The 25,465-nt window shown below is 32.8% G+C and overlaps 1 protein-coding gene across 1 annotated transcript; it reads right to left on the bottom strand.

The window, feature by feature from the left end:
- Positions 1-4,677: 4,677 nt before the first annotated feature.
- LOC148626238 (flavin-containing monooxygenase 5-like) lies at positions 4,678-25,444 on the bottom strand. Its single transcript, XM_088570075.1, has 10 exons — positions 25,183-25,444; positions 22,749-22,918; positions 17,771-17,929; positions 15,325-15,451; positions 11,923-12,093; positions 9,850-9,958; positions 8,449-8,598; positions 7,772-7,957; positions 6,770-6,903; positions 4,678-5,426 (listed from the first exon to the last, which is right to left on the bottom strand). The coding sequence occupies exons 1-10, from the start codon at positions 25,368-25,370 to the stop codon at positions 5,240-5,242; spliced, it is 1,581 nt and encodes a 526-aa protein (XP_088426201.1). The 5' UTR covers positions 25,371-25,444; the 3' UTR covers positions 4,678-5,239.
- Between the last annotated feature and the right edge of the window lie 21 nt (positions 25,445-25,465).

The raw sequence follows: 25,465 nt of genomic DNA, 5'->3' as shown, positions 1-25,465 counted from the left end.
ACCGCAAACCATAGTGGTGCACCGTGTTGGGAAAGATGCCACGTTCCTCGCACGTTAAAGAACCCTGCTGTGGTATTCGATAGGAGTAGGAACCTTTGCGCTCCTTCACAGGAGGCTAAATTGCCCGACCGTACCCATCCCTTCCTTTTTCCTAGTGGCAATCAAAATTTGTTGTCCCCATTATCCGTGTGTCCCCTCCGTATATTTCATTTCATCATCATCATTTCGTGTTCATTTTATCATCCATTTCATGTTCTTCGCCTGAATATAGTTGAAATATTGCTGCTCGGGCGTTAAACCCCAACAATCAATCAATCATTTATGAAGTGATATTCTCTGTAAGAATCAGGCATTTGGCGAATCCTGATGAGAAAAAAATATACACTTTTCCATGAAATCTTATTCAAAATGTTATCTGAAATGCAGAAACTGCATGTATTTATTTTTAAAGTGACAGCCGAATTCGAGGTATGAAATGCATTGCATTTCGATTGTCAAAGGGACATAACTTACTTTCCCCATATCATTCTATTGTAACTTCGAACTTGCTTTTCTGCATCCTCTGACACTTCTAAGATGAACGAACTGTCAATTAGTCTTCAATGTACCATAACAAACTAAGTGCCTACATTGTCAAATTCGTTGGTTTTTTTCTGAGCATGTGTCATTTTTCGAATTTGCCCGATTCTTACAGATTCCAGCACTTAAAGCCCTAAGTATTAGGTAAAACTCAAAAGTTATTTTGAATACAGGAAAGACGTACGAAGATGTTTTTATAAAGAGAAACCTTTCTATATTGAACCCTGATTAATCAGTAAACCTGTCTAAACCTGCCACTTAAAAGTGCCTTTATATTACAAGTAGTTTAAATGTATTTACACTGGTATAGTGAACACCTGTCTAAAAGAAATCCATTTTATAGCCAAAAAGCGGTCGCTTTAGACAGGTTTCACTGTAGCTAGATAAATGTGTCCATTTGTACCTGTACACTGCAACCTGCCTTAATCGAAAATTTGTCTAAATAAGGAATTTTCGTAAGTTCCATCATATCAATTTAAATGTATTTTGAATCTGGGAATACTGAATACCTGTCTAAACCAAACAAACAGATAAAAAATTGAAAGATTCGTTAATGATTAAGCAAGAAAACTGTTTTTACGAACAATAATTCAAAGATGATCATTGCAAGGTAGGTTGAATTATCTAAAGTGAAATCAATCTAACCCAAACCTGAATCCCAAAAACTGGTATAAACCAGGTACCTTTAAAGAAATTTGCTGGTTCTGTCAGATTTTCGGACTCCTCTGTTTCCCCCTATTTCTTAGTATTAATATTTTATACTCAGTGACCCAAACTTTTTTTTTCATAATTTCATCAAATACATGTTTGTTTTGTTTGTTTGCTAGGGTTTAACGTCCGAGCAGCAATATTTCAGCTATATTCAGACGATGAACATGAAATAGATGATAAAATGAACATGAAATGAAAAAAAAAGAATGGAACAAAAGGATAATAGGGTCGACAAATTTTGATTGCCACTGGAAATAGGGAGAGGTGGGTAGGGTCGGTCCTGTGGCGGAGCCCTATGGTTCCTACTCCGGGAGAATACCACAGTAGGGTTCTTTAACGTGCGAGGAATGTGGCATCTTTCCCAACACAATGCACCACTATGGTTTGCGGTCAGGTTTTCCGTATTATAGCCTGACAACCCCAGCATGTAACACACCAGGGGTACCCCATTCCACCACCTGGGGCACACATCCCAGTTGCTCTGTGGGCAGAGCGCCCTAGCCCCCGGCTAAGGTTCTGAGCACTATTAAGTCGCCTTTTACGACAAGCTTAGCGCTGCTGCAGGCTTATTCTTTTGACACCCGGACCTGCACGGGTCTCATCAAATACACCTTAAAAAGTTATTTTTGAAGTTTCTTTATGAAATCTTCATTATTTCTTCAGTGTTTTTAATAGATATAATCTACTTAGACAAAACCTATGAAAAAACTGAGAAATCCTTTTCCCGCTAAAATTTTAAATGCTTATATCTCAAAAAACAAGCACACTAACCCATCAATTTTTCTTCTTATATTGTTATAGTGTGTAGAAATATTGAAAGAGTTGTTATTCTTTTATAGAGCAGCGAACATCCTTGAAAGTACTTAAATTTTAGTTTGAATGTAATTTATACGTTGGTTAACCAAATACTTGTCTAAATTAAACGCTCAAAAAAAGGGACAGCTTTAACTGCATATGAATTTTATTTAGATCAAGATACTTAGGAAGAACAATTATTGACATAAGTGATAAATAATCACAATAATTCAAAATGACTTATAAAACAATCTGTCATGCAATCGATCTTGTATATGTAAATACATTTAAGTGCGGCTGGAGTGTGTTTTATATAGTCCCTTGTTCACTTAGGTGTAAGTCTCTGTAAAATCAGGCAGTGCGTGAAACGCGGTATACAATAACTCACCACCTAAACAGCAAAATTTGTCTTTTGGCAGAATCAAGAAAAGACAATAATTCGTTATCATCTTGCCAAATGAGTCATTGCTCACCGATCTTGAGTAGTATCAGATTCACTACAAAAATCATCTCGATATTCACTTTTAAAGGACATTTGTGGGGCAGATAACTCTAGTTAAAAACCTAAAATTTAAAAAATCTCCAGTTACGCAGAGATATCAAATTATCATTACAAACATAAAGAAGACTTTTTTAAAGTAAAGTCGATGAGTTTTTTACATGCATTATTTCTTTCACTCATTTTGCCCGCTTTTTACAAATACTAGTACTTAAAATATAAAATACAAATGCTTCGTCATCGTCTATTCCTAATCCGTAACACTCCTACAAATTAAAATGATCATTTTGAAATTGACTATCCCATTTGTTTCTCTAATACTCACGTGTACAACTCGTATTCAAGAACTTAATTGTTTGTTAGGACACATTGCAAGGCCGTAGCCAGCGGGCTGCGACAGATGCGATCGCACCTCTCTTTTGAAAAAAACAACAAAAAAAACTTTTGATTTACATCTTAGCTGGTAATCAAACTAACATCCTACATGACAACCGAGTAAAATTGCTTCTTAGTGATCAGTTCACACCCCCAGTTACAAATTGTTAGAGAGAAACGAAAATGCTGCCTACCCTTGTATGTCCCCGACAAAGTATGGGGTTGGCGCGAGAAGCCTCACATGCGATGGCCCGACAAAGTTTCGTGTAATGTCCCCGACTAAGTATGCGGTTGGCCCGGGAAGCCTCACGTGCGATGTCCCGACAAGTTTCGTGTTATGTCCCCAACAAAGTATGTGGTTGGCCCGGGAAGCCTCGCATGCGATGACCTGACATAGTTTAATGTGATGTCCTCGGCAAAGTATGTGGTTTGCTTGGGAAGCCTCGCATGCGATGGCCCGACAAAGTTTCGTGTGATGTCCCCGACAAAGTATGTGGTTGGCGCGGGAAGCCTCGTATGCGACAGCCCGAGAAAGTTTCGTGTGATGTCTCCGACAAAGTAAGCGGCTCGGCCCGAGAACTATGTACAACCAAGTTTAGTTTGCATTATTTACTCTTTAAATTACAACTGGTGAATAAAATTTGGTTTGAATAATCTAACAGAATGTAATATGTACATGTATTTCAACTTGAGATGGTCGATTTGAATGTATAACTTTTGTTAACATGAGGTTCAACGATAATATTTTAAAGTAAGTACGCGTTTTATAGCATTTAAGAACTCACCGGAGACTGGGTGTAAAAGGAAAGTTTTAAATGGATATAGTGTAAATTTAAATTTGATATACGATTTTCTTGCGAACCTTTAATTTTATTTAATGTGTGCTGCAATCAATTAAGTTGTGCCCAAGCGCATCGTTTATTTCTGCAATTTGTTTCGTCTTCTTTGGGCCATTTCACAATTTATGTTTTTTTCTGTTTCAATCCTGCGAAAATATGTAAATGTTTTTTTTTGCATTTTTCATACTGTTCCTTGGATTTTTTTAACAATAAAATAAATTTTCATTGAATTCTGTCCAGTATATTCTGAGGAGAATTTTTTTGAAAGTAAAAACATTAAAAATAGCAAAAAGATGTCGTAAAAGGGCAATAAATCCAACATAGCTTAACAGGTTCACTGGAGAATTGTCCACAGATAGAGTTATTCTATTTCTAGTAACATAGGCCATGTTTTTCGACGGATAAAAAATCTCCACATCAGTTCAATGCAGAATACCCAAAGAAAGTCCCGAACATTCCTACAAAGTTTCGTTCTATTTGTTCTAGTAGTGTCATATGAGAAGATTTTGAAAAGAAATAACATTAAAAATTGCAAAAAAGAAAAAAGTCAAAAAATGACAATAACTCCAACATGGCTTAACGGATTTACACAACATTCGACTTTCTGCCGAGCATCCAGTGATGCCAGGTTGGTAGAATAATGTGACAGACTGGAGTGACATGACTACCTGTCAGGCTGTGGATTTTTGCTTCTTTGAGTAAGCCCAACAAATATCCCAGCTCAGTGTGTCAGACTTGTAACAGAGTCTGTTTGACTTATCAAACGTTCTCATCCTTAAATGCATGATGCCTGCCACAGGACATAAAAACACATTCAATCAATCATTTTTGACACATTTTTATGGTTGTAAGGTGCATAAAATGATTTAAATTTTCAGATCATTTTTGTATATAATTTTATTAACTTTCATTTGAATATCTTAAGTATAAAAACCACAAATAAAAAAAAAACTACTTTTTATCAGAAAAAAAACACAGAAAAAGTATGACAAACAAAGAAATATCACAGCTATTCATTTGATGTAAAAAAGCAGTAAATTAAAAATAATACTAGAATAAATTATATGAATGTCACCATTAAAGTGCTGCTTTCCATTTATCTGATGATCACAACAAAGAATATTCACCAGTAAAGAAAACAAAATAGCCATTGTAATCAATTACCAATCTGAAAGTTTTTAAAGTAATAAAATTTCCACCATGACCTCAAAATTTCAAAGTCTCTATAGTACAAATATGGTAATCAACTGCTTACTAAGAAAATTAAATTGTTTATTTACTCCTCATGTAGAATTTACAAAAATACAATAAAATAATATAAAAAAGAGATCATTCAGTTTCTGTCAACCAAACATTTTAGTCATTGTTCAAAGAGGCTTTACTTATTTTTCCCATTGATCCCACATTTTGAATAAATAATATGATGGTAACCCTGAATTGATTAAAACAAATTAGACAAAAATGAATAAATATAATATAATATTAGTCCAGCTAAGAAGACAGCTAAAAGTCCGCTGTAGTGCATTAATTCTGTTACAGGAACTTTTTGCACCGCTTCTGAGGCCCCTTGCCAAGTATTTGGGCCTTGTAATCTGTATTGATAAGCTCCACATGAACCAAAAATTAACCTGAAGAAAGAACAAAACAATCTAAATGAAGGGGGTAGACCTAAGGTAAGGGACATAACTCTTACAAATCATTGAAATGTTTGTATTCAGGCTCTTTATATCAATCTCAAGTAAGCATCAAAGTAACTTAGATTAGTTTCATTCTGTTTCAAATGAAAGCTTCAAAAGCTTTGGTGAAATTGAATATGATAAAAACATATCACTGATTTCAAGAGTTATGTCCCTTACCCTAGGTGTAACAAAAAATCTATATACAGATAAGGCTTAGATTGCAAGAAAATGTAAGGCTGTGTCATTTTTATCAGTTTGATCTGTAATACTTGGCCAAAAGTAAATGCAATATTTCTGTCATTTAGCCTCAACAATAAATTAAGTGTAAGTGTTTGTGAGAATCTGGCAAAATGGGAAAAATCATAAACATGCATGTCAAAATCCCACCGATCTGACAATGTAATACCACTCAAGGATACTTTCTTTATTTGAAATAACCATTATTTGATCTCTGTATCACTGGCTTTGCTCAGAAATTTTTCATTAGAATGTTATAAAATTTGAAGATTAAACACAATTCAAGAACAAAGTTAAAAAACATAGTCAAGAAAACAGAGATAGAAACGATAACTTGCATTTCTAAGTTAACTCAGAAAAAATACTCAGGAGAGACAGGAACAATAAGACTATTCAAGGTTAATAACTATTCTATGTAAGAATGAGGCAGTGGATGGCACACCATTTTTCTCAATTTCCTCTTATTTCCCTAAAATATATTCAATATATCTAGAAAACTACCATAAAGCTGTTTAAATTTACCCTGAAGCATCTATGAGGTAGATATATTTAAACTGTTTATATAGGAAAAAAGTTCAAGAAAATTTCCCACCATTTTTCTACAGTGAATTTCAATAAATTTGACCTATCAATATCTTAAAAAGGCAAACTTTACAAACACTTTGACAGTAATTTCTTGAGGTTATGAGGTATAAATACCTGGGTAGTGCATTACACTCACAATCATCTGGCATTAAAAAAAAACATTAGTAGTTAAAATCTCTGTGGTTTTTTTTTTCTTCAAATGCCACACCTTAAACATGTTTAGCCCAATTCTTAGACAGAGAAGTGCTTAAATAGCTGTAATACCATATGGCAATATCTTGAATAAACCTTTTTCTCAGAATGCTAGAAGTCTATTACTTAAATTCAAATGAATGTTAATTTAGATGTACACATCTTAAACTAATGGTTAGAATATGAATTTTTCGATTAGAAGTGGATGCCAAACCCCTGCACCCTCCCTCTAGATTCACCCCTGTAATCAGTCATTTACAAGAGAAGTTAGTTCATACCTCCAAGCTAAAGATGGGTGTTTCAGCAGCTCTGGTTTTGCACCAAAGTATGAAGCAATTTCATCATTATATTTTAAAGGATCTCTCTGTATGGTGTGTCTGGCTGAATGATAATACCTATTCTTAGTTGTTATCTGAAATAAAGATAAATGAAATATTTGCATTATTGTCTTAAAAAAACAATGATACAACAAAGGTGTAGCCAATATCATGAAATATTTCAAGAAATTATGATTTCCATTTTACACCATATAGAAGATTTCAAGACAGATTGTTTTGATGAAACAAAGCACATTTTGTATTATCAGTCTACTTGTGCAAGTGCCTTCAAGATGTCATATAAGTAGATCATAAGGCGAAATAAATGTATTCTGCAAGATTCGATCCATACATTTACTATTTGAACTACATGTATCTACAATTCCAAATTTTACTTAGTAAAAGGTAAAATATACCAGGGACGATTCCAAAGGTGCAGAATTGGCATAAACGGGTTAAACCCCCTTCAAACATTGATTTTTTTGTGTGCACAAATCATTATCTTTCACAATTCATACCCCCATACCAGAGTCAATTATTGTGTAAATTGCCATTCCCTTTACTTAAAAAATACTAGAGTAAGTACCTGGTAAATACACGACCCCAATGGCTGAGACAACAAAAACAATAAATTGCACAAGCATATCACATTAAGAGAGCTCTGCCTTAAAACCAGGCAGAACTTATGATTAATCTTAAAAATCTTTTGATTGGAATTCCTTCAGTATGCCTCATACACACTAGTCAACAATAAGAGAGCATATCAAAAGTAGGGAAAATTTCCAGCCAGAATTTTTACATTATAACCAGTCAAAAAATATTTTACAACATATAGCAGACCCAAGAAAATTAACATAGTAACAAATATATTTGAACAGTCTCTTCGATTACCTTGAGATATGATGAATCACCCCCTGCCTGGTTTTTAAACAGACCCATTCTTAAATTTATACAAGTTCTCACCAGTTCCTCCTTTATATTCTCATTCATTGCTGCTTTGTCAGGTAGACTGAGTTGTCCTTTGATTAGCTCAGCAAACCATCGGGCCTGTATTTCTGACATTGTAAGAACACCACCTGAGGCAGGCTGAACAAAGCCAATGAAAGCTAATGAATGTCCAATATCTGGGTTAAAAACATTCTTAAACAGCTGAAATTAAGGAAGAAAAATAATCAGCGCATGTACATTATTGTAATGGGGGGTCCAGGGGAGGGCTCTGAGGATTAAAAAACACCCTTTTCCTTGTATTTTTGTATTTTTTTATACGAGTAAATAATAGCCTGAAATCCCCCATTTTTATTACTTCCTGGATTGGAATCCCAGTTTTATTTTGGGTAAACATTAGTCTCCCTAAATTACTTCCATCATCTAAGAAACTGACTTCAATTAGAACAGTCAGCAAAACAGAATATACATTTTTGAACGGTAACTTTTTTCAACCTCTTTTCAGTAATTTGGGCACTACGGACAAAACAGATCCATACAAATATTTACCTATACTGAAGCCTGACTAGGTACATGTAATTACCATACAGAGCAATAGAGTGGATTACTGTTTTCTTTTTTTGACATTATTTTGTTCCACAAACAGCATCCATTCTGCAATTCAAAATCTTTCTAATCTACTAGAACTACTGTACCTTTAAATCATTATTGCTTTCATTTAGGATTGTGTTTTTGACATTTTCACTGAGGAAAGGAAGATTAATCTTATAACCAGTACACAGAATGATGGTATCAAATTCTGCCGCTTCACCATTGACGAAGTATACAGTCTTATTTTCGATTCTCTGAAAAATATCAAAACATTTTGGAACACATGTGACAACAAAGCAGTCATATATATTCATACAGTCAAATAAATAGTGTTTAATATATAACCAGTGTACTATAAATAAATTTTTCCTTCACACTTGTAAAAAGCCCTATATATAAGGGACAAAAATAACTTCTCTTTCTTGCCTGTATGGTAATTTTTACATCTAATTGGAGGCAACAGTGACTTCTCTTCTTTGAATGTTTACTTTTACATATACATTGGGGAAAAATAATGATTTCTCTTTTTTGTATGTTCATTTCTACATGTACATGTATATTAGGGAAAATAATGATTTCGGGGATTTGATAAATCGCATCTACCCAAAGGAACTTGAGATAAAGGATACTACAGGCACTGTAAAGTCAGCCTCATATCTTTACCTACACTTAGAAATTGATGGTAAAGGAAAACTATTGACCGAACTTTTTGACAAACGTGATGACTTTTCATTCAGAATTGTCAACTTTCCTTTCATCTGTATGGAGTGTTCATATCACAACTCATACGTTATGCCAGAGCTTGCCGAAACTACGCAGACTTTTTGTATCGAGCTAGAGCTCTAACAAATAGGCTTCTGGTACAGGGTTATGTTGCTACAAGATTGAAGTCATCATTACAGAAGTTTTATGGTCGTCATCATGAACTCGTGGATCGTTATGGTGTATCCATCAGCACCATGAAAACTGATTTATTCAACAGGTCATAGTTTTCCTTTCCTCGTTTGTCTACCCCGGACTTGACTTTTTATGAGCAGCTTGGCGGGTGTTTCTAGAAAAGCAGAGGACTTTCGTTACTTTGTATGTATGATTTTAGTTACTTCATGTTCTTTGTTGTGTATGTCTGTTTTCCATGTCTGGTCTTTGTCCCTGGATTACATTCTTTTGATTACCGCTATAACCTTGGTTCCCTTGATTACTCTTTCTCTTTTTTGTATGTTAATTTTTACCTGTATATTGGGGACAATCATGATTTCTCTTTTTTGTATGTTCATTTTTACATGTACATGTATATTAGGGGACAGTCATGATTTCTCTTTTTCGTATGTTCATTTTTACGTGTACATGTATATAAATGGGACAATCATGATTTCTCTTTTTTGTATGTTCATTTTTCCAAGTACATGTATACTAAGGAAAATAAAGATTTCTCTTTTCTGTATGTTAACTTTTAACTTTATATTGAGGAAAATCATAATTTCTCTTTTTTGTAAATTAATTTTTACCTGTATATTAGGGACAATTATGATTTCTCTTCTCTGTATATAATGGAGTAACGTAGGACTGACTGTTGGTTGGGTCTGTAATGCATGCATTTTTGGATTCAATCCCCATCTAAAATATTGAAAGTAATAATACACAAATACAAATATTGACTACACTATTACTAATCACTAGAAACCAAAGATTTCATGTAACTTAATTGGCAGTAATTGTTAGAGTCATGCAAAATACACACCAAAAACAGCTAAACATATTTATTTTTGTTATCAAGTTGCTTTACGGGCCTATATGAGGAAATGTATATCTGCTTAGTATTAAGAGATAATTCATGTTGAAAATCCAATAGTTTCTATTGCATTTCAGTGTCATTTACAGAGTTGTCTCCCTTAATTTTGAATTCTACAGTACATACTATATAATTTACATCTCCTTACACCTTGTTGAAAGGGGATATAAATTATATAGAATGTATTGTAGAATTCAAAATACATATGAAAAGCCACATGCAAATTTCTGTTTACTTTAATAACAAAATATCCAAAAAAAGCAAAGTACTGTTAGTACTGGAGGTTTTTCATTCTTGTAGAAATAGCAGCATACAAAATCAAATCAATAAGAAATGATGTAAAATAATCATTCCCCATAAATTTGAATTTCCTGTATAATTAAGAAGGTAAATAGGGTATGGGGCTTAACTCTTGAAATCAGTGATATGTTTGTATCCTATTCAATATCAGAAATGCATTTCAAGCTTTTCTTTGAAGCAGAATGAAATCAGTCCAAGTTACTTTGATGCTCACATGAGATTGATGTCAAACGATGAATACAAACATTCCAATAATTTGTAAGAGTTGTGTCCCTTACCCTAGGTCTACCTCCTTACTTTTTTCTTTAATTTTTCAACTGAATGTTAATCCTAATTACTGATTTCAGAGATATTCAAAACTTAACTTAACTTTAAGGACAGATCATGTGGGGGATATTACCTTATTGAAAATGTCTCTTGTGAAAGATTTCAAGGTAAAAGCATTTTTTATGTAAAAATTCTATTATATTTGTATTTTTCACAGAAACTGTAGTAGTTTTAACCAAAAATGTACCACAATTTGTTACATTTTTTATGTCAGATATTCTACATTTCTTATTGATTACGTAGGAGTCCCCCAATGTAGAGGGTTAACAGGTTTGAGTATCTATAGATCAGTAAAACTATCCAACTTTACACACATTTACGGAGTTTCATTTCACTTTTGAATTTTTTTATTGCCTGTCTAAAAATTAATTTAATATCACAAGAAAAAATTCTGCTTAAGAAAATAACCAATTTTAATTGTTTAAAACTACTGCTCATCACTTGCAGGCCTTTCATTAATTGGTGGTACCAGGTACTTTTACCCTTCTAAGCTACTGAAAGGTTTTAAAATTTCATACATTTTTATTTTAAAAAAAATGATGAAAAGTACCTCCTACAAAACCAAAGGTACCTGTATTACAAAAAAAATAATGAAGCCCCTGCACTTCCTGTTTTTCAATTATAAAAAAATATTGATGAACGGATGAAGATTTCAACTGGTAAGTCTGTTAAATAGAACATGCTTAAAACATTTAATGCTTTTTGACACAATTTGCAAAAACTAAGTTCCCTTCAGGCAAATCTATTACTAGATATCTTTCAAGGCCAAAAAGAAGACCCTCAAATCTTCATTTAATTTGAAGATATTAATTTTATTTGCAGTATATTTTTAAGCTGAATAATTGCTGGAGTTCCTGACATAAACCAGTGACATATGGTATTTTGATCCTGGAGGTTCAAAAACCCAAAAATATGTAACCTTTCCAACCATTTATCACATTTTGCATTATTCTTACCTGGAGTGCTAAAACATTCATCTAAAATCACCAGTAAACTTTTAATTCCCAGAGCAATTTGGACTTAATAACTTCTAAAATCCCTGTCATTAAAATAACTTAATTATAACAATCATTTTCTTTTATCCTACTATGGTTTCCAAGAAGAAAGCCAAAAGCTTCAAAATTTTCTTCTTTATACATTTAATATAACAATTAATCTGTACCTTTTTGGGTTCCCTGAGACTATTTTAATAACATTTTCAAATATCCATGTTCCAAGTTTCCAAGGTAACGCTAAAAACAATCTGTTTGCATAAAGATCAGTTGGATGACCAAAAATGTAATTGGGTACAACCCATGCTCCAGATCTTGTACTGATATATACCGGCTTCTTCCTGTAAAAGAAAATTAAAAACTTAAGACATCAATCAACATCCCACTATAGCCTATAGGGGTCCGTCTCTCTTATTGTTAAAGCAAAAACGAAGAAAAAACAGATAAAATATCCCAGAGTAATATGAAGGCGTTCACTTTGTTGTACATGTACATATATTAAATATACCCAAACTTGTACCATAATCCCACAAACAGGAAGTTGATATTGAACAGAGACCTAAATCGCTGACAATATATGCCTACATAAAGTCACACATCACATTTGAAATAAACCTGTCTAGTGGCAGCCAAAATTTTTGTGATAAAAAATTTTCTCTGTAATTCTATATAATGAACTGCAAAGACTCACATAACAGGAAGTTGATGTTGGAAAGTAACCAAATTTGCCTACAACCAATACTTTTCATAAATAAAGCAACATGACAATTAGAAATCAATGGAGTTAAGATGATTGTGATAAAATTCTGACAGATGAATCAACTATGTATTCTAACATAACAGTCACTCTTTGAGTGGGGATACAATAACCACAGTAACGAAATTCAGATGATAACTGGACAAAGTGCTGCTCAGAGATTTCAGGTGAAGTTTGTCTGGTGCCTCCTCTTGATGAAAATCCTGGCTACCCCTGTGCTCCACATGGATACACTAGTTTATCCAAAACACTCAAAGTAGGACTTCCCAATAAACATCTTTGTGTCTGGCACACGCAGATGATACCCCAGCACAAGAAAGATTTGACAACTGAAAATATGACAACGCAACAAATAAACAACTTTCCACCTGAGCTGCTAAGTAAATTTTCTATCATATATCAATATATTGTGTATATCATAGTGAAAAATCTGACGTATTGCACAAGTTGCCACAAGCCCTTTCAAATTGAAAATTCAGAATTTTTCCAAAAAAATTAAAGAGAGCTGACAACTACGAATATGGTAGTTTTGTTTCAGTTGGTTTTTCAGTTATCATACAAACACATATAGAACAGACAAGAGTAAAACAATATGCCCCCAATGTTCTTGGGCATAGAAATACAATGAGAGGGCAGCAACTACTCTTTAACACAGAGTTGGACAACCACTGCTGTTTATGGTAAGCTAATATCTGCCCCTAACAACAAAATAACAAAATCATTCAGACGAAATTCTAGTAAGTATAAAATACAGATAAAGGAAAATAAAAATTGTCTTGCATACATGAGAGATTTTGAAATCATGAATCTTTTAATCAGTACAGTATGACCGACAAAGAAAGACTAATAAAACAGTAATAAGGGGATAATCTATACTAAATTTCATCCTTCAATACTGATAGTCTTCAAAACAATGATGATTGTAGAAACAGTTCAATTTTTGTTTCAATAAAGCCAACTTAAGTTTATTTCTTGGTCTTCAGGCCTTCATTGTTTTTAAGGGAGCATTAGTACCACTTTTAACTGCCATATAATGAAAATACACATGTAAAAACCAAAAAGCTCAACACATACCTCAATCTACACAATCTTTCATGGTTTTGAACAGTCATTATTAAGTGTTTAAGAAATGTATCATTCTCTCTTTGATTTTTATAAAAAATTACAAGCGAAAGTACCAAGAAGTTACACTTATTAAAGTCTATCTAATATTTTTATCATGTCTAGATATTTTGGTATTCCAAAACTTATATATAAGGAGGAGGAAATGAATTACTGGTACATGATTTACTGTATGTTAATAAATATGTAATTTCATATTGGCCCTATATAGGTTTGAGGTCTGTCATATTGGTTGATGCAGTCATATTGGTCCCGAGGCATCGCTGAAGGCCAATAGGAGTGTCGAGGCCAATATGATTGACTGAAAACCTGTAACAGGGCCAATATGATATTACATATTTATTGACAATTTTATTAACCATTTCAACTAAACCAACTCTGAATAATCTGGAAAAAAGTACAAATTTTCTAAAGTTCTTTTTATCAATTCAAATGCATTTGGAACCTTGGTAAGCTAAACACCTTTCTAATCTGACTCAATTATAAAGTCTAAGGGGTAAAGGGGACTGGTTTAGACAGGTTTAACTGTACTTGTAAAAATGAGCATGTTTTTCAAAAAACTCTAAATATTGTAAACCAACTCACAATTCACATCAAGTAGGCCTACTGGTAAACATTTCAAATCTTAAATTTGAATTATCTCCCCTTACCTAGAAATGACCTGATCAATTATTTTAGCATCTTATAAAGTCTACAGGTAGTTACAGTTACAAGGTTTTAACATGTAAAGGTCTCAAAAACTACTTATAGGTCAAAAGACTAAAAGCACATTGAACAATAGATCAATGCATTATAAGTGCATGGTTTTTATACAAATGATGATCAAAGGTACTCAAAATAACACTGAGAATGTGTACTTTAAAATCATATTTTTCACTCACCACAATAGTGTATGAATATGTTTACATGTGTGAGTAATTTGCCTCCATGCTGTCAGTTAGCAGAAAAGATGAAAATGTGAACTCTCAGTACCATTTATCTAGGTAAATTTTTTAAAAATTTCTATGATCTTGGCAATGGTATACACTTTTAAGACATCCTTTGTCACATAATGAAATATCAAAAAATGTTTTTGGTGAGACCTTAACCCTCTGCTTGGAATACCTCCCTTTGCAGGCATCAGACAATTATTATCTTACTTCATGCATATCTACATATGATGTCTATTCCTCCTATAAATTTCCTTCAAAATCCATACGAAGGTTTAAGAAAGTTGTACATAATAAGGTTTTTAATCTGTAATCTTTGTTGATTTATTTTTCTTTGCAGGCATTGGAGAATACATGTAGTTATCTTCCTTTTTGCAAACCTTTATATCATGCTTTACTTATCAATCCATAACATTTCATCAAAATCCACTGCACCTTTTAGGTATAGATGTGCTCAGAAAGTATGTGAACAGAGAAACAGACATGGACATGTGATTCCTTTGTCAACAGTCACACTTGTCTCCATAATTAAATAATATTATATGAAGCCTGAGTAATAAGTCAAGCTACAAGTTTAATACTGGGAGCAAGCCCTTTGTTTAGTCATAATGTATCCCTTGAACTTTGTTAGGATTATCTGAAAGCCAAATGAACGACATGTATAATTAGTACATTCAAAGAATGGAGAGAATTTATAAATTAAAATAGATGTATATTAAGCACCATTAACAACTTCCTGTGAATAAAATTCTCTTCTAGTGTACCTTCCAATAGCAGCTATATTTACAGCAGCATCTACAGCACTGTTGCCAATGCCAACCACTAAAACTCTCCTATCTTCAAGCTTATTGGTTACAACATCTTTGAACTTTACACTATGAATTAACTCCCCTGAAATAAAGAAATGTATCAACAAACACTGTTAATGGAGCTATAAAGCTTGTTCATTTATTTGAAAGTCTGTTGAAGGCGTAATCAAGGGAACCAAGATTCTAGTGGAAATCAAAAGAATGTAATCCAGGGACAAAGACCAGACATGGAAAACAGACAAACACAACAAAGAACATAAAATAACCAAAATAATACATACAAAGTAAATGAGCAACTTGGACTAAAAAAAACTGAATACTAGGAGCATGGACCTGGTGCACCTGTAGGGTTGCACCTAGTTGAAGGGATGAATCATCAAAATCTGATACTTGCCACACGATAATAAGAAAAAACTGACATTTAACAGAAAAAATTTGTAAAAAATTAAATCACTGTAGCAGAATTCATATATAATAGTGTGGGAGATTAAAGTACAATATACTTCATGTGTTAACAAGACTGAGACTGTTTCCTCCAGCTCATATATGGAGGTAGAAATAATGGAAGGATTTTTAGCAAAATATAGTTTATTTCAATTAATGTAAATTTCAACAGAACCACACATCATTAAAGTGTTTAAGTCTGCACTCATACAAAAGGTATTTACACTGTAGAATGTATATACATAAACCTACTCATTTTTCCATTGTTCTTACTGCCGGCTATTTTCAATATTATGTTGCTAAAAGATTGAAGTCATCACTACAGAAGTTTCATGGTCGTCATCATGAACTTGTAGATGGTTACAATGTATCCATCTGCACCATGAAAACTGATTTGTTCAACATGTCATGGTTTTCCTTTCCTCTTTCCTCTACCCCGGACTTCATTTTTTATGAGCAACTCGGTGGGTGTTTCTAGAAAAAGCAGGGAATGCTTACCTTATCCTGTTAATCCATGCACCTGGTCCATGCTCCCAGTTTTTTAGTGGAGTCCGAGTTGTTCATTTAATATTGTTATTTTGTATGTATTATTTTATTTATTATATTTTCTTTGTTGTGTTTGTCTAATTTCCGTGTCTGTTCTTTGTCGCTGGATTAAATTATTTTGATTTCCGCTAGAATCTAGGTTCCCTTGATTACTCTTAGGCTATTGTCATCAGAAACTCAAAAAAATATCAGCAATTTCTAATGACAAAGTTCTGACAAAATGACTTCTTGTATGACACAACAGACCAACAAAATAATATCAGTTCTGAATTAAACTCTAGATCATTTGTTAATTTTTGCTAACATTGATACGAAGAATAAATTTTACTTGTGAGAGAAAATACTGCAATTAATGTCAATTGACTTCCAACAATTGGTGATTTTTCACCACTGAAGTTCCTGCTAAAATGTTCCATTAACTAGCAATTCTGTTAAAAATGTTCTGTAGCTTATACATTACTATTAATTGTTTCCCCAAAATTTGGAATATCTGCTGCATTAGTTTTCAAAAAGATCCCAGCCCCCCTCCCCCACCCCTGCTTCACTAATAAAATGGTTGGTGCTTTAGATGGTTTATCTTCCTCAAAATTGTTTTTGATTTTATTTACCTGTAAATATGTCCAAAATAGAAATACAATGAAACCTGTCTTAACTAAACCTGGGATAAACCAGTTACCTGTGTAAACCAAACATCCTCTGAATTCCCTTCATATCAGTTTTAATACTTCTTGAACTTTGTATGCATTATTTTAATTACTTAATGTTCTTTGTTGTGTATATCTGTTTACCATGTCTGGTCTTTGTCCCTGGATTACATCCTTTTGATTACCGCTAGAATCTTGGTTCCCTTGATTACTCTTGAACCTGTGTTAATGGAACATATGCCTATAACTGAAAAAATATTTCAGTCCAAAAGGGGTTCAATTTAGACTGGTTGTAGCAGTAAATATGACCAAATTCAAAAGTTCAAGACATTTACATAATGATAACAACTGCCTTGGTGGTCTCTAGATGGTGTGGTTGCCTCAAGTGCAGGAGGTCGTGGGATACCCCTCTGGCAAAGTCATTGCTTCTCTGCCAAGTATGCTGTACTGTAAACCTATTAATTTTCGTGGTTACTAATTTCACGGATTCCATCAAGTGAATATATTGGCGGGTATTAATTTTCACTTTTAAAAAATGATCAGCGATAATTGGTGTTTAAATTAAATTTTGCAGGTAACATTTTTTGTGCTTTTCTGTCCACTGTGAAAATAGCGAAAATTAGAACAACACAAAAAATAGTATGTTTACAGTATTGAAGGGGAAAGAGTGAGGACTGGTAGGCATAAAGAAAATCTTTTTGAGTATAAGGAGTTTATGGTAAGTATTACAACTGACATGGATAAATTTTCCAATTAGTAATCATTACCTGTAAAGGAATCTTGACCCAAAAATTTTGCCATGCTTGGTTTAGCATGATGCCCTGATGCTATGGCAACATTTTTGGTCAAAATAACTTTCTGAGTTTGAGGTACAACTGTTATTCCATCCTCTTCAACCTCCTGAATTACTATCTTCCAGTTGTCACCTTGAATTAAAAAAAAATGTATATCATTTTCAAGGAAGTAGACAGTTCTACAGAGTTTCTTGTCATGGTCCTAGCTCTTACATTTTTTGAATTATATATTGGCAAAAAAATACCAAAAAATCAAAATGGAACAATAGAGACATCAGAAATGTTAAAAACATAAAAACAGGACACAGAGATGATCCACATACACAATGAAAAACACATATTAAAAACAATAACTTATCAAAACTAAAGATGATAAAAACAAACAGCATACAAAAAAAAGACAGCACTTGCAATATGAATTAAAAAAAAAAAAACAGAAAGACATCCAGTGTTCCGGAAGAGTAAGAATGACCATGTAAGTATGAGAGTTTGTTGTAAATCATTTTCAAGGCTTTGTTTTTTAAAATTTCACCAACTTTTTTCACTTTCTGGTAATGTAAACCTGGAAATTTTTGTGCCACCTTTTTCAATCTACTTTTGCACAGTTTTTTTATGCTTTACCAAGTCAATATTCATGACTGTCTGATTATAAATAAAAGTAAAAATAACACTGCCACAAAAATTTCACAATTTACAGTGTATTTTGAATTACAATCATCTTCATGGAGGCTGTGTGTTGTCACTTCAATTAAAACTGGTTCTGAAAGCTACTCCATATAATAAATAACAAATGGTTTCTCAAAAAAAAAACCAAAAAAACATTAAAATTGTTATGACACCATTTCATATCCACATTACAGGTCCTACAGGCTGAGCTAAGGAGTAAAGGACATGCCAGCAAATGTAGGATGAAACAAAAAGATCTTTTACATAATCTATGGTCAGATAGATGTTAAGTTCACTTACACAAATCTAACTAATTTCTGTTCCAATTGATTTTTCTTGCCCTTTTTTAAAAAGGAAATATCTAAAGGTGTGTTTTAGTCAAGATTTTACTGTTAGGGTCTCATAAACCTAATACTTGTGTGTCAAAAGGGAAATAACTCAAATTTTATAAGCATTTCATCACTTTTATGGCTATGTGACTGTAATACATGTACATTGATATTTTTTGTCCCAGTTATCAAAAATGTTTACCTGTTATCAATGACTATCACCTGTTATCAATTTATCAATATTAAAATCACTGGTATTCAGTTCAACAGGTGTGTTTATACATTGTAATACTTTTAATGATATATACCCCAAAAAATTTCAGATTGATAGAGTTAAGGTCAATGTAATGTTCTGAAAAGAAATGATTTCAGTTCAGAATTTGTTCCTGTAGCAAAACTGAAATCAATAATAACTAGTAGTTTAAAATAGTTGATAGTAAAAAAAGGATAATCTATCCCTTCAGCACTTGCAGAAGGAGTTCTTATGAGGCTGACTTTATAGCTGATGAGGAACATCATTAAGCCAGATCCTTTGATCTCATTTCCACTATAAAGATGATGTTTGTCTTAAAACAATCCTAGTTTCTGGGATTTTATACATGGCATCTACCACAATAATAGCACTCTTGTATGAAATCAACAATTTTTTAAAAGGTTATATTTTTTATGTTTAAAATTTTTTAAAAAGTACTAGTACTCAGAATGCAATATGGTTCGATAAATAATCAAGCAATTTTGTTCTTTAGTTTTAATGCATAGTATATAATTTTTTTTTCCACTGGGGAAATTCATGATTCTAGGCCTCCTCCTGTAGATCTCTTGATCTACCAGTGATGTAAACTCCAGTTTTTTTGTTTTTTTTTTTTTGCTACATTGTACATGTACATGCATTATTCATATGTTGTTTAAAGGTTAAAGTCTAACTTCTTACAAAGTGACACAAGTTGAGGATGACTAACAGAATATCTCCCAGACAGTAAGGCCAAAAATAAACTTTCATTCTATCATCCAACCTACCCTATTTATTGTGCCTACCAGAAACCTTGAAAGGCTAGAGCATTGTTAGGTCTAGGTTGCAGTTTCAAATGTTTTTGAAAAATGAAACAATTTTCCCACCAATCTTCCTTTTTTTTCAGCTGGTTGCTGGTTGGCCACATTGAATTTTCAAGCACATGATTACATGTATCAGGTCAAGTATACATTGTACATATCAGTTCAACTAATACATTTGTATGTCAATATAGCGCCTTTGACAAGAAATTAGAAAGTTTAAATTGTTATGAGAGTTTCCTCATTGTTCACTGAAGACCAAAGGGTGGCCTTGAGTGGACATTTTCATTTAAGTGGGATTGTTGTCTCTTTGACATATACACCATACCTATTCTCCTTATATGTTAACTTTAAGAAAATAAGGAATAAGTGCTTGCAATAAAAGATTCTCTTTTTCTAAATGTATAATCAATATAATTTTTAATTGGAATCTAAATTATTTCAGATGATTAGGTTCTAGGTCAAATTACAATTACTTTGTGCTTTAATAAAACTCATGAAAGTGACACCAGGAAATTTCAGGTAAGAATGTACACATCATTCAAACTTGATACAGTTTTGATATCAGATTGTAATTAAATATGTGTCATTGCATTTGTCTCTGAATTGAATGAATGAGATCTAGACCTGCCAAAAAACTTAATAATTTGAAATTATAGGCAGTGCCTTTTGGGATTTACATGTTAGCAAACCATAATAATTTTTATATTGTTTTAGGAGGTAGACCTAGGGTAAGGGACACAACTCATTCAGCATTTTACATCAATCCCATGAAAGCATTACAGTAACTTGGATTGATTTCATTCTGTTTCAAATGAAAACTTGATAGGCTTTGGTGAAAATTAATATGATACAAACATATCACTGACTTCAAGAGTCTACCCTAGGTCTACTGCATTAAATCAAACTAATTTAACATTTGGACACTTAGGATCTCATTGTTGACCAAATGCATTGTATTCTTTTAATTTAAAATATCAAAGAACCTATTTCAATTTTGTTGAAAATACGATTTACATTGAATCCTGATTTTAACCAACTAGAAACAGGGTTCAAAACCAAGAAATATGAACACATGGATTATATATTCAGCACAGTAAAGTAACAGTCTTGTAAGAATCATGCAAAATCTGAAAAATGTGATACACCACAAAAAAGGCTACATATTTTTATTTTTGTAATTAAGTTGTTTTATGGGTCTATGCTATGAAATATGCAATTATTCATTCAAATCTGCCTGCTCTTATGAGATAATCAACATTGAAATTTCAAGATTCTATTGTATTTGAGTGTCATTTACAGAGTTACCTCCCTTTATTTTGAAATCTACAGTGCATTCTATACAATTTTTATCTCCTAAGAACACAGTTATATGAAGAACTGAATGTAAATTTCTGTTTACTATGCCTATTTAAACAAAATATCAAAAATAAAAATATGTAAGCTTTTTACCCATGATTCACATTTTGCATGATTCTTAGCTGGAGTACTACTTAAGAGTAAATCCCATTCGGAGCGATAACAAAAGCATATTTACTTTTTTTTAATTTAGAAAAGGACTTTTCTTAAAAGAGGTGATCTTATTGTGTCTTAAAATGTAGACAATATTGTATTTATATACCATGTTAGGCCAAATAAAATTAATTATTAGATTATCCCTAAAAAATTGACAACAATTTTAAAAATTGGGGCAGGAATTTCAAAATCCGAATTTTTTGGAGGGTCAGTTTCTGGTATTGAGATACTATAACACAAAAATCTTTCATTTCTTGGTGACTATAACAATGTTTCTTATCTAAAACTGATGTGGCTAGGGATTTACAATGTAGAACTTATCTACACTTCAAATAGCCATAATTTGACTAGCAAATATCTAGTAAGAAATGAAAATTGAAAAATAAAATCCTCCTACCTGCCCCTTATTTTTTGTGAAGTTTGGTTGAGAATCTACCAGTTAAGTTTACTTGGCCTTAAGATAAATAACTTAAATGAGTGGTTTTAACAAATCAATTGATTGACAACAATTTGGTACAGATCATAACATGTACTGTCTTGACTACAAGTATAGAAAATTGATAATTGCAATTTTTGTAAAAAGGTTGAAAAATTGTGTGTGTTAAATCATGAAAAACACTCAGAAAGAAGTATGATTCAATAGTAATCCAGCAAATTAGTTATTTAGTATGATTTCTTGATCCTCACCAGTGATCCTGTCAAGAATTTTTTTTGGGGCCCCTTCCTTACCTAAAACTCTGGATCCGCCACTGCATAGGCATATCCAAAAGGGTGCACCCCCCTTAGGTTGGAAAAATTTAGTTGATTATATTGGAAATCACTGAGCCATGACAGAGCCAGGTCCAGGCCACTCTTTTGAGAGTCTCTGGAAATGCCAATGTGGGTTGTGTCCTACTAGGGATACACCACACATTCAAAATACAATAATGCAACTTATTTTTGCAGGCCATCTATTTTCACTTATTTCAAGCACAAGAAAAAGAAATACCAAAATAAGCTACAGTATTGTTGAATGCATACACAACCACTACACTTACATTAATAGGGATTAAGGGAGACCAAGCAACGTTTTTTCAAATGTCTTATTAGCATTTTATCTTTTTCAGAGGACCATTCAAATACTGAATGACAATTAAAAAGTGCCATTTATCAGATTTTTAATATCCACCCTAGTCCATGCAGTGATGAATCCAGGAGTGTGTGACTGGGGTTCTGGGAGTCGGAACAGTTACCCTTATATTGGAGATTTTATCAATTTCATGTAAAATTTTGGACAAAATGAGCAAATACATTGTACTTGACTCTCTGGACATCCTTTTCAAAATTTCTGGATCTGCCCCTGATATGCAAAGCAACTCCATGGGAATATTTAAGTCTGAAAAAAATCTTACCTTGTCTTTCAACATCCATAACTTTTGTATAGTGTTTGATAAGATCAAAAAGCTCAAACTTGTGAGCATAATCTTTTATATATTTGGCCATATCAATGTTGTGTGGATAGTCAGGAACATTGTCAGGAAAGGGATAGTCTGAGAAACAATAGTTGTACTTGGAGACATTTCTGAAACAAAAAAGAGCTTTATGGATATATTTATTAATCTCATTTATTAGACAAACAAGGGATCTTTGAGCAACATGTACTACTCACTGAGTATACCCCCACTTCCCCCCTAAAATATATTTGTCCCAAACAGGAAGTAGTTGTCTGACAGGACTAAAATTGGTAAGCACAGTATAGGTCAACTACATTTGTAGCTGAGGCTGCATAACAAATATCAAGTGGCTGTGAACAGTATTTAACAAAAAAATTTTACATTTGATAAATATGTTTGAAAATAAACTACGTCAGTAAACAGAAAATAGTAGTCTGACAGGACCAAAATCAGTAAGCACGGTATAGGGCCACTAGCTAAGGCTGCAAACCAAATATCAAAGATTTACGATCAGTAGTTATTGAGAAAAATGCTATGTAAGTTCTAGTAATGGACGGAATGATAGAATGGCGGAAAGAGCTTAAACAGTATACCATCCTCTTCTTTTACAGAGGGGATATAAAAAACTTCAGTTTGCATTAATTTTGTTAGGTTAAGTAGGCCTGCATGTACACTGACCGGTTGTGGTTTTATGTCCCATGATAGATATTTCATACATTTTGGGATGAGCATATTTGACCAAGGAAACAGAACCTGCTTTGTACTGCATTTTATAATCCCACACAATAAACTGAATTTTTATTATGCTAGCTCACAGCAGTAACAGCTTGCAGATAGGCATGGCAGTCAAACACTAACCAATTGCAATCATCTTTATCTCCTATATGGTGTGTGCTTTGTGGAGAAGAAGTGACTACCCGTTTTAAAGTGTATGGTGTAACTCTGTTTGGGATAGAACCTAAATTTGTACAACCTCAAGCACTTGAGGCAAGCATGCTACCACAGGACCACCGAGGCAGTTTACTTGCTTGTACAAACTTCTTAGTATACGTGTACATTGTACATGTGCATATAAAATATCCTAATACTATGTTCATTTTGAATTGAAAAATGATAAGATTGTTTTACATGTATTTACTGTCGAAAATTAGTACACCATGGAAATTAATCATTTTTATACAATGTAGGTTCTGGTAGAATTTGTTGATTATCAGCATTTGCTCCACTGAATTCATTTCAAACTGTTACAAAGAATGCATTGGGAATCTCCAACTTCATAGAAAACTTAGGTACAAGTATCAGGGAACAAAAACTTTCTGTTCAACTTATCCTATCGGGCAAGAAGTTAACAACATTTACTTGTCCGAAAGAGATACAATGTATTAGCTTGTCCCAAGTAGTGTCTCTTATGACATTGCAAGAAATTTCAGTTGCATTTTGGACATCTGTAATCTGAATTCCACTATACAAAAGTAAGTTTTACTTGCCCTGGGCAATAGGACAACCTTTAATGTCATATCCTTGTAAAAATGGGCATACAAGTTAAAAATATCAGGCAAAAATGTACATGTACCTACAATGTATAAACCAGCAAAGTAGTATTCAGTATTTCATAATAAAAATTATTCTCCATTGTTGGAAGTGAAATTGACTGTTCAGGTATGTGAATCATTGTTGAAAAGTCTTACAAAAACATTAGGCATTGGCTACCAGAGTACACTTGCTTGGAAAATGTGACAAACATAACCAAAGAAGGCAAGTAGTTAAAATATTCAGTTCTGATGACTTAGGTTAAGAAGAAAATATTCAATATACAGTGGATTCCTGTTAATCAAATAGCATATTTGTCAGAAAAAAAATGCAATTAGCAGGAATATGCAATTAATAGAAATTATCATTTTTAGGAAAAATACCTAATATTTTTAATGTTTACTTGGGATATATATGTACATGTATTCTTCTATCATGTCTAATTGGATTCCTACCATAGTGTCTAGTCAAAAGAAAGAGAAAATATTGTTGTAAAAACACAGTTCTTTAGAAAACAGAGGTACAATGTACATGTATTTCACTAACAATGAATAGTTATTTTACCTATTTAAGTACATTTTAAAGTTTTTTTTAAAGTACTTAATATGCAATAAAGAGAATTTTTTACATGGTTAAGATGGGTGATGTTTTTGTTCTTTGAGCTTCAGTACAATTAACAGGAAATGCAATTAGCAGGTATGCAATTCCACTAATTAATATACAATAATTTAATCATACATAAGAAAAAGTAATTGTAATTTAATCAATTACATTAAAAATAATCTGACCCATTTCTACAGCAAATACAAACAACGTTCCAATTATTTGCATAATAGAAATGCATACATGAGTTTTTACATACATGTGAGTAAATTTCATAACGCCATAATCATTTTCTCTGTACGTCCATAAACCACCAACTTCTCCAGATCGCTCCAAAACTATCACTTTGAGCCCTGCATCCTTCAGACATTTTGCGGTAACAAGTCCAGAAATTCCAGCACCTATAATAACCACTTCTGGTTGAATATCTTCAATGTAAGTCGACATGTTTTTTACGTGATCGACCACTCTAAACAGGATATAAAGATAAAAATGAGCCGGGATAGGCGGAGCAAAGTTCAATATTCAGCTCCATGTGTATT

This window comes from Perna viridis, chromosome 2 (genome assembly GCF_037379345.1).
Source record: "Perna viridis isolate PV_CMFRI_1.1 ecotype Kerala chromosome 2, ASM3737934v1, whole genome shotgun sequence".
Lineage (NCBI taxonomy): Eukaryota > Metazoa > Mollusca > Bivalvia > Mytilida > Mytilidae > Perna > Perna viridis.
This window is presented reverse-complemented; position numbering and strand designations above follow the sequence as displayed.